At 41.9% G+C, this 11,097-nt stretch overlaps 1 protein-coding gene across 1 annotated transcript; it reads left to right on the forward strand.

Annotated features, from left to right (window-relative positions):
* The first annotated feature begins 614 nt into the window (after nt 1-614).
* LOC115674770 (carboxyl-terminal-processing peptidase 3, chloroplastic) lies at nt 615-6,740 on the forward strand. Its single transcript, XM_030597275.2, has 12 exons — nt 615-1,076; nt 1,375-1,456; nt 1,592-1,722; nt 1,903-1,989; nt 2,795-2,873; nt 3,530-3,618; nt 4,238-4,273; nt 4,486-4,605; nt 4,728-4,814; nt 4,926-5,075; nt 5,778-5,885; nt 6,153-6,740. Exons 1-12 carry the CDS (start codon nt 696-698, stop codon nt 6,399-6,401), a joined length of 1,599 nt encoding a protein of 532 aa, XP_030453135.2. The 5' UTR covers nt 615-695; the 3' UTR covers nt 6,402-6,740.
* The last annotated feature ends 4,357 nt before the right edge of the window (nt 6,741-11,097 follow it).

Raw genomic sequence — 11,097 nt, forward strand, 5'->3', positions numbered from 1 at the left:
AGTGACCGCGTGCTTGTATGGTTACGTTTCTCGCTTCAATTTAAAATACTATGAAAAAGTTATATGCAATCGCATGTGTTGATATTCGAGTAACATTAAAGTTTCAAGAATTTTGAATTTAAAAGAAGAAAAAGTCAAAATGCTCGAGCCATGAGATTTAAACTAATTGAAAACTAAAATAGAAAAGTCATTTCATATAGACCTTGAAATTTTTTAGCCATTCGAATCCCATGTAAACGCGGACAAATATGGTATGCAACCAATTTCACAAAGCCCGAGGATGCGGTCAGGATTGAATCTAACATTCGAGTCTAACATCAAAAGCACTTTGGTGATCGAGTCGAGTTGGGTCGAATCCGAGCTCCGGGGCTTTTCGAAGATTGGAGCCACACATCCCATAAATCAAGCACAGAGTTAATGTACGTGTGGACTCGATTCGATGCTTTTGGCTGTTTTCCCTCCAAAATTCGTCGAAGAAACGTGCGACACCAGCTGATCTCGAGACACACACACGTGCACTCCACGCAAGATCCCTCACCACCACAACTCCACACAAGATTCATGTGGGACCCACCCCCGGTTCTCTTCTTCTCTTCCCAGATTCTATCTCTCGTTCGCCGCACCAAGCGCGCACACAGCTCTCTGGAGTCGCCGAACGCCAGCGCTTCTCTCCTTCGCTTCTCTCTCCATTGACAATGGAGCGACTCTGCTGCAAGTTCGACCTCAGGCCGCAGCATCTCTCGCCGCCGTCTCACGCCATCCTCACCGGGTACTCCTCTTCGCCGTCGCCGCCCTCCTCCTCCTCCTCCTCCTCCTCCTCCTCCTCTTCTTCTTATTCTCATTCTCCGCTTCGCTTGGGTTGCTCGAACCGCCGCGCGTGGCGGCAATGGAGGACCTGCTCTGCCTCTCACGCGCCCGTGGAGCCCGAGTCCGGCGACCGCCGCTTGCTCGGGTCGATCGGGAGAGGCCTCTTCGGTTTCGCCGCGGCGGTTGCCGCTTTCGCTTCGGTGTGCGGCGACTCTCCGGCCGTCGCGGAGTCCCTGACCGTCGCTTTTCCGGCTTCTCACGTTCGAGAGGTGAGGAGTTCGACCTGCGTGGCTACTCGTTAGATCCGTTGTTCCTGCTGTTTATTCCATGTTAGATGCAGTGATCCAATGAAAAATGAAAAACTATATATGGCCTATGCACACTTCGACAAGGATTGCGCTTCACATGTACAGCTTGCTTATTTTAGTGATGGGTATTGTAAAATCTCTTGCTGTTTAGCAACCACGGTTGTCTGAGTTACCATTGTTGCTCCATGTGTTTACTCCGTACTAGATTGTAAAAATGTCTTGGCAGTATGAGTGAGATAGAAGAGTGTTTCCATGGTAGGTAAATACAGTTCAGAGAACGCTTGTCGAGGCTTGGGGTTTGATCAGGGAGACATTCGTTGATCCAACATTCAACCATCAAGGTACCCAGATGATGTTTCTTCATAAAAAAGGCACATGCTCAGCGGTGTCGTGCTTCTTGCTCTGATTATGTACTAAAGTACATAGTCAAGTTTGGTAAAGAACTGGTTAAATGAATGGGAATCTTCCTTTGGCAGATTGGGATTCGAAACTGCAGCAAACAATGGCAGAAATGTTCCCTTTGAGATCGGCTGATGCAGCATATAATAAGATTGGCGCCATGCTTTCTACTCTAGGAGATCCCTTCACACGGATTATTAGCCCCAAGGTCTTTACAAGTTATCTATGCTCTTCAAATATGCTTAAACAGCCAACTTTTTCCGTCGCATGGATTGTGGGTTCACAGTGATGGATAAATCAGATATCTGCCTCCAATTGCCACTTTTTTTTATTCGCAAAAGAATTGTCTATTTCATTGGTTGTCCTGCTAACAAGTGCATACTAACAGGAATATCAAAGTTTCAGAATTGGAAGTGATGGAAATTTGCAAGGAGTTGGCATCTTCATAAATGCTGAACCAAAAACAGGGCATTTGGTCAGTAGCACTGACGTTGTTTTTTGCTTGACTATCGCACTTTCCTTGTTTATCTTACTTCAAATATTAAGTTCTATTAGCAATTTATATGCAAGCGGACTCTACCATTTCAGAGTGCAACAGAACTTTGCAAAGCTATCATCCCTAGCAAAGCTTGTTGGTTGGATTTCCTAACATGATATATAGAAATCTTAAGATAGAATGTGACCTCCTGCTTGTGCAGGATCTTACCTTCCTAATTTGATATATTTTGTATGGTTTGCCAAACTGTGTCCAACATTGCCTTCTTTCTTTTCTGGCCAAAGTCCAATATTTCCTCTTCAAATGTGTCTGCTATGTCATGCTCCAGACCACCTTAGAAGTTCCATACGAATGAATTATATTTATTAGGAGTCCCGTCAGTTCCACTTGCATCTAGTGAACCGAGATTTTGCCACCTGAAATTGCTGGCTGGGGGGGCATACAAAATTTATTGATGGAGCTTTGCAGAAGCAGATGTATAAATCAAATTGCATTTTTTCCTTTTCATTAATAAATCTTGATGAAAATTTGTCATTAAATGATGTAAGGGTTCTGATAGTATAACAGAGTGCGAATTTTCTCTCCTAATCTATTCGCGTCTTTGATAATTTTTTATTCAACGTAGATAACTTACATCTTGATATCTGTCAACTTTTTACATGTAATTAAATACCTTATCGGGAAAAAGTGAGAATGAGAAGATAACTAAGATGTAATATCTCTTGGATCTTGACCACAAGTACTCGTCTCGTTACTGTTACAAATATACATTTTGCCACTTCAGGTTGTGTTGTATTGTGTGGACGGTAGCCCTGCTGCTCGTGCCGGTATACATGAAGGGGATGAGTTGATTGAGATTGATGGTATGTAAATAAATCTAGAATCCAAACTTTACATGTCAAATTTCTACTCAAACTCAACTGTGAGCTTTGCATATCTTAAAGGGCAGTTGCATACGCTTCCAAACTTGGATATAATTTATATAATGGAATAGACTCTAGCAAAGTGATCCTTTCTGGGAAAAAATGGTGAGACGAAGCCAGCTTACTCAAGCTTAGTATAGTATCGAATTTGGCATGTTTTATTGACTTGGCATAAAAGTTGCTAACAATTCCACTCTTGGAGAACACTCAATATCAAAAACCAGCCCAGTAAGGGCCCCAGCATCTGCTCCTTGTTCTAGTGATATATGAGCTCTCAATTCAACTTAGTTCCTGGAAAATTTAGTTGGGCCATCATGATTTTCCAATGTTGTTTGTTTGGTAATTTTTCCAGACATAGTCCGGCTGCTGGCTGTCATTTCACAGTGCGCTTCCTAGTTGGTATCTGTTTGCTATGTACAGATAGTCTTCATTCTAAACTTACTACGAGTGCTTGTATTGTGTGATAATAATTGGTTTCTGCTCGTAAAATAATCTTCTAGATGGTAATTATCCCTTTTGAGGTTTTTTTTGCCAATGTCGAGCTTACGTCAAAACTATATTTCAAGTTTTCTGAAATCTCTCTCATATGTATTCAGGGGAGATACTCGAAGGTGTGGGTAGTGAAGTTGCAGCACAGAAACTCAGAGGTCGTGCTGGCACCACTGTTACAGTAAAATTGCACAGTGTAATTACAGTCCTTTCGCTTCTTTCAATATGAATTTTCGAATATTTAGGTTTTATTCTGGAAAATGGACATGTACTTTGGTATTTGATCTCCATGAAGTGATTTTACATTTTTTCTTTTTTAAGTTTCTGGTCTTGTTAATGTTAACATGACATCCATGCATTAATGTCAGCAAAACAACAGATGCCTGCGCTAACTGAGTACTGTAGGATACTCTGTGATTATTTTCACTTGGGTGCTACCAAATCATGCGTGCCAGCAATTCAACTCCTTTTCAAGCTTATAATGAGAGTAGGCATCATAGATTTGAACCAGTATTCATAGGCATACAGAGTTTGTTCATCATCTGAGCAACTTAAAAGTGAACCCGAAGTCCATGTAGCCATGTTTATTAAAGTTGAAATGAAAGTAGACTGCACACACTTCAGCTAACTTTTTCCATGTTTGTAAGATATGAATATTCTTACTATCGATTGTCTAGTCATCAATGATCCGTGCATCTAATATAACCTGAATTTTTTGTGTATTGAGCAGAAAATTCTTCTGTGTAAACTTGAGATTTTTAATAGTTGTCTCTATCTAATGTGTCAAAAAATGCTGAATGTGTTCGTTTTTCCAGGGTAATGATGGGGGAAGTGCTTCTACTATCAGAGAGGTACTTCTTGTTCTTGCATTGCACGGTGCTAATTGATTGGCGGAATTGCTTCATTTAAAGAATTTTGAACTCTCCCATACGTATGATGCCTTGCATATAGAGTTTTAAACCTCATTATCTATGTTCTCCGGGAAAAGGCATGCCTCTTTAGAAGCTTCTAGTCTTCTAGCTAATGACTGATGATGTGATCTTGGAACCTCTACTGCTTGAAGGTCAAACTACCCCGTGAGTACATCAAACTTTCTCCCGTATCCAGTGCCATTATTCCTCATAGAATGCCTGACGGTAATATGACAAAGACTGGTTATGTTAAATTGTCAGCCTTCTCTCAGGTAAAGATGCTTGCTTTTTCTCTTAGGTGGGCTTTGGTGGAAATTTGTTGACTCCTTAAGTCGTGGATTATGTGCCACCATTTTTGGCATTTATTCTAACGGCTCTTTGGCCAAATCCCCAGAATGCTGCTGCTGATGTGGAAAACGCTATTGAGGAAATGGAACGCCAGGATGTTCACTCATACATATTGGATCTGCGGAACAATCCGGTAGTACCTAGGTTAATATTAGAGTGATATTGGGAGAAATTTGCAAGACGCTATTTCCCTTTAGTTTCCAATCTATACTACTGACATGATGTCCTTGCACTATCCTTTCAGGGAGGCCTGGTAAAGGCTGGGCTCGATGTTGCACAGATGTGGCTTGATGGGGATGAGACCCTTGTGAACACTGTTGATCGTGATGGGAATTTGCAACCTATCAACATGATCGATGGGCATGCGATAACACATGATCCACTTGTCGTGCTTGTGAGGATCAGATCCTTAATGAATTATTTCAGAGTAGCCAATCTGGAAGTTCTTTAAACAAACATCCCTCATCTTGCTGATGTGCAATAAATTTCTTAGTTAAATAACTGATATAGAAAGATCAATATGGACTAAAAATGTAGACCAAGAGCAGTTGGTCCTGCTTTGCCTCATTGCTGATAGAAGTGGTAAAATTACCCAGTTGGTGCAAGACAAGTCCATGAATTAAAAAGTGACTGGAGATAGATGCCTGAACAGTTTATCATAATATCTTAAGTAATGTGGTGTCGAGCAAATTGTTTTGTGCTCTGGATTAAATCTTTTCTCACATTAAATTCAATTTGTTTACCCTTTGAGTAGCTGCAGTGTTATTACATCAAGCTGTATTCTCTCTAGATGGAGCTTGTTTATGCATTATGTTGAATCAAGTATACTTCACAAACATGGATTCACTGAAATCTGTCTGCATGTGTTGGGCATGATGATGAAATATTTAGTCAACAGCGTTGTTAACTCGTACTAAGATGCATTCCTTTGGTGATGCTTGTCCAGTTTTCTGACAAGCTTCCTGGCAAAATGTTATCTGGATTTGAAGAAGTAGTTTGCCACTCTTCTATGAGTTCTTTAAAATCTCAGAAATCTCCAATTTTAACCCAGTGATTAAGATCATGTTCACCTACTCTTACCTTTTGCCTGAAATAGGTCAATGAGGGAAGTGCAAGCGCAAGTGAGATACTGGCAGGAGCTTTACATGATAATGGTCGTGCTATTCTCGTGGGGAACAAAACTTTTGGCAAAGGCAAAATTCAGGTACTTCTCTTAAACGGTTGTGACCAAACTAAATAGCCTAGTGCTAAATTTAGAGAGAGAGAGGGAGAGAGAGAGATCCATTCCGCGGTAGAGTTTCTGAGGCAAAACTTGAATATCCATTTGCTTGTAGTCTAAGACACATTGAACCAGCTCATTTTGTTTATTTCATTTAATGCTGTTATATGCTTCCTTCCTATCTTTTAGAATGCTGGGATGACTAATCACTGATGCTTTTGTTTGTCATTGCCATTTGCTTAATCTAAGCAGAGTGTAACGGAACTCCATGATGGATCGGCTCTATTCGTCACGGTAGCAAAGTATCTATCTCCTTCTCTCCGGGACATAGACCAAGTCGGTATAACTCCCGATGTCCAGTGCACGGCTGACATGATTAATGTGCCCAAGGAGTCATTGTTTAAAGACAAGAGCTCCATCTCGACCTTGGAAGCCGATTCCTGTATCATGGTTGCCGAACATGAGTTGGACATTCAGGAGTCGAAAGGCACAGCTTCCTGAAGGATGAAATGTCAGATCCATTCGATCTCATAGTGTACACTCATTAGTCTGTACAGATTGCTTATGATAAACAAGTGTGTATAGATCTCGAAGGGCCGGACCTAGTGTAGCCCAGCCACAGCATATACGGAATTAAATTCTTCCAGAAAAGCGAATGAATTCGTCTTCGAGTTCCGACTCTAGATAAACGAAATGATAGTATAAAGGGGTTTGCTGAGGACTTTGTACAGTAGAAAAAGTAGATCCCAGACATCTAGTTGCACTGACGTTTGTCCTTGTTGAGCTCATTTAAGTAGTGCAGAGCGTATAATTTATTAGCACAATCACCTTTGACATTGAGATGGAAGCTCCAATCAAACCATATATATATATATATATATATATATATATATATACATTTGCTGCATCCAGTAAGTTAAGGAAGCGTTAAAAGAAGAATGTAAAAATTATACAATCACGAGAATGTAAAGAGACGGGCCTGGGTTCTGCAGTTACTTGGCTTTTGCGGTTCAAAATGGATATGTGCCGCTATTTTCGATGAAACATTTATCAAGTATAGACTGGTTAGCAATCTGTTAGGATTAAACATACAAACATAACAAAATAGAGAGTAAAGACGAGAAAGAGAAATTGAGACACAATATTTTATCTTGGTCACCTTTAAATTAAGATTACTTTCAGCAGAAGATTTCAATATAATTAGGACCTCACACCTCTCTATTATATATAATCAATAGCTATTCATTGGCCATGTTTAAACTACGAATAAAATACGTGTCCAAACTATAAAAGTCTTCTAGCGGCCCACGGGATCCCGTGCCTTCCACTTGATGGGGATTATAAATCACACCCAACACAATCGATGTGTACTTTTGTGGGGTGCTACCGATGGCCATTCGGGACCGGAAACTACGGGTCATCAGCGATCATTGACCGCCATCTCAGTTTTGCAATATTTGGGACCAAACAAATGTGCATTAAATTTCAAGAGTGCATTCTGAACAAAACCAAGACGATGCGGATCAGAAATGTGAAGTCGGATTCTTTACAACCCCACTTTTGGGTCCGAGTTACAAGTTCCTGTGCATAAAGATGATGACTTCCGCTCTTCACAAATACCGTATTTTCAACGGTACAGCGTATGCGTTTCACTCTTCCAAATTCACGCGAGTCCATTGTTCGGAAAACCTAAATTTATATCGAATTCTTAGTCCTATAGGTGGATATGTACATGTTATAGTGGTAGTTACACCAAGCTCTTCCCCTCAAAATTTACAGTTTTCGAAATAAAGCTTTCATTTTCTTCTAATGAGAAAATATTCGGTGGTTGTCAACCACCACGTCATCGTCCTACGTGGCGTGCGTGTTCCACCCAAAAGACGACATGTGTCACGTGACGTGGCAATGGAAGGAATCCCTTTCGCCTCTCTCCTCTGGCTGGTTGGTGGGGAAAGTACTGACCACAGTAAATATTTATTGCTTCTGCGCTCTCACTCTCTCTCCTCTCTGTAACGTGAAGGAGGTCTTTTGCCTTCTCTCTCTTCTGCAAACCATTCTCTCTTCCTCTCCCGAGCTCACCCGAAGCCCTCCCCTCCTTCTTCTTCTTTGCCTTCGGCCTCGCCTTTCCGACTCCGGCTCCAGAAATCGCCTGGAGAAACCGCTTGCCTCGGGTTCCGATTTCGGGCTCGGACAATTTTGATGGGGAAGTGATTTCCTTTTGGCGGCTAAAAATTGAATCTTGACTTCCCAAAGACAATGAAATTCCAGTGCAAACGCTCATTCTCATCGGCTTTCGTAGCTTCATCTGCTAAACCCATCTTCTCTCTCGCTCGCTTGCTCGCACTTTCTGAGTTGGGCATGGCTGACCCGATCTCGAGTCAGCTGGAAATTATAGGCAAACTCAAGTGTTCTATATGATGAATCTGCCATACCGGGAAGAAAAAGAAGAGAACTCCTCTCCGTTTTTCTCAATAGCGCTTCAGCTTCTGATAGTTCTTTCTGCTTTTTGCCAGATGTTATGTTCATTTGATTTGAAATTCATAGGATTAATCGACTCGAGACAGATTGATTTCTTTATTTTTTTGGGATTCGTTCCTATTTGGTTAGCGAGGTTGTCACATTTGAGTTTGAATCGATGCTGGATAAACTCGTTGACATATTTAAAAAAAATTGGAGTGTGAACCCTTTACTTATTGCTGTTCGGTTATTGGATTTGTCTATTAGAGAATTGATTGCAGTGTTGTTGATCTTTTGCAGCTTGCTTGAGATGTTATTTTATTGAAGTAGTTCGAATTAGTTGATTTAGAAAAGGAGATGATGCTCTGCTATGAAGTCCTCTTTTTCGTGTGGTGTATATCCTCACCCTCACGGATCTATGTTCTACGCTGGTGTGTTGGGATTGGTCTTTCGTTTTACGTTATTTCGTGCTTACTGGTTGGAGACGTGCTACATTATGCCTTGATTCCACCTCTAGAAAAACATGAGAAACATTTGAGAGAGAGGGGAGGGGGGTTGCCAATGGCACCTCAAACTAGCATGACGATGAATTGCGACATGAATCATAAAAACGATCCATTTTTTTTGTATCTAGATCTCGCTTTGAAAACTCATCTGTCGCAAGTCACAACTATGAGGGACTCTAGCTACACTATCAACAACAATCCTAAGCTATGCTATTGAACAACTATGAGGGGACTCGATTTTCTATTGAAGCTCCCTTCATGATGGGTGCTTCCAGAAACTCCAGGACAAGAAGGGAAGCCATTGCATTAGGACATAAATCATGTACATTGAACGACTTTCACAGCCACGACAATGGAAAAGAATATTTTTTCAAGTGAAATTAATAGATAGACCCGCTCCGTATACATAGAAATAAAACATAATATACATGATACAATAGCTTGATCATTAATCTTAGCTTTCATGAAAATGGATAGAAATCTCACAAGCTTCTACACAAGCAGAGTTTGGTAACTCAGGCGATTTCAGAATGTAAGTGGCTAAGGTAAAAGAACTTAATTGTGCAGTATCTTTTTACAAGTAAAGAATGAATAGAATGTTGTGAGAGCCTTAATCCGTTCCTTTCCATCTTCCCTGCAAAGCCTATGATCAGATGTACGAGCCTCTTCAGTGCCGGCTCAACAAAGAACAGCTTGACAATCTCTAGCCTTAAACACGAAGTGGTTGCCCCTTCTAATCAACGCAGTTACACAGCATGAGCTGCCTCGTGATTCCTCATTCAAAAAATCCAAATTGGTCTTCAGGTAACCGTCTCTATTTCATCGCGGTCTCCTCTCACCACTTCATCTATGATATACTTACTCAAGTCGGCAAACTCAGTAGCGATTACACCTCTATGCCCAGCAAATATACCAATCAACGCCAGCATATTGAAAGTAGCAGAATCAGGTTAGCGTCCTTGCACGTTGAAGATGGCTATAAGGAACTGAACGGACTATAATTCCTTTCAGAACAAAACTTAAACAAGTTCATTACCGTTTATTCGATTCTAGCTTTGACGAGTAAAGTCAGTATCCTAAGCTTCCAACCAAATTCTTTCTGGTGATCACAAATACAAATGACATCTCATCTGAATCGTTCTAGAATAGTCGCATAAATTGTTAAGCTATTCACAAACCATCCCGTCATCATGATTAAGAAGAAGCTCTGCCTGAAAAAAAGAAAAATTTACCTGCGTGCTATTCCATGGATACCCATGGAAGCAGAATACCGATCCTCCATAGCCGCCGTCGCCGGAATCCCAAAGCTACGAGCGAGAGAGAAAATGGGTTTAAACAGAGTACCCATACTCCTCTCTCTCTCCTCCATTACAACATCCCCACGGCCGTCGACGGCGTCGCCGGAATCCCAAAGCTACAAGCGAGAGAGAAGATGGGTTTAGCAGATGAAGCTACGAAAGCTGATGAGATGAGCGTTTGCACTGGAATTTCAGTGTGTTTGGAAAGTCAAGATTCAATTTTTAGCCGCCAAAAGGAAATCACTTCCCCATCAGAATCGTCCGAGCCCGAAATCGGAAGCCGAGGCAGGCGGTTTCTCCAGGCGGTTTCTGGAGCCGGAGTCGGAAAGGCGAGGCCGAAGGCGAAGAAGAAGGAGGGGAGGGCTTCGGGTGAGCTCGGGAGAGGAAGAGAGAATGGGTTGCAGAAGAGAGAGAAGGCAAAAGACCTCCTTCACGTTACAGAGAGGAGAGAGAGTGAGAGCGAGAGCAAAGAGTCAATAAATATTTACTGTTGGTCAGTACTTTCCCCACCAACCGGCCAGAGGAGAGAGACAAAAGGGATTCCTACCATTGCCACGTCACGCGACACATGTCGTCTTTTGGATGGAACAAGCACGCCACGTGGGACGATGACGTGGTGGTATGTAACCACTGAATATTTTCTCCCAGTGAGTGGAAACAGCTGACGCTGAACTTGGAGAGACAGCGGTGCGGATGCACGAAGGGCAGCGGTCGGTCGGCGCCGTGTTAGGCACCGACTTATCACAACGTGGGACGCGGGATTGAGGATTGGTGACCCATCTTCTTTTTGACAGGCCTCTGTCTTTGCCGAACATAAATGTCATGGATCGCCTCGATCTCTGCTGCTATGTTTAAAAAGAGCAAGTCCCGCACATGGACTCGACATGACGAGCCGCCACTGACCGCCGAAAAATATATGGCGGACGACAGAAGAAT

The sequence above is a fragment of the Syzygium oleosum genome, unplaced genomic scaffold (assembly GCF_021117445.2).
Source record: "Syzygium oleosum isolate NSW1041296 unplaced genomic scaffold, Sole_v2.1 Sole_v2.25, whole genome shotgun sequence".
Classification (NCBI taxonomy): Eukaryota; Viridiplantae; Streptophyta; class Magnoliopsida; order Myrtales; family Myrtaceae; genus Syzygium; species Syzygium oleosum.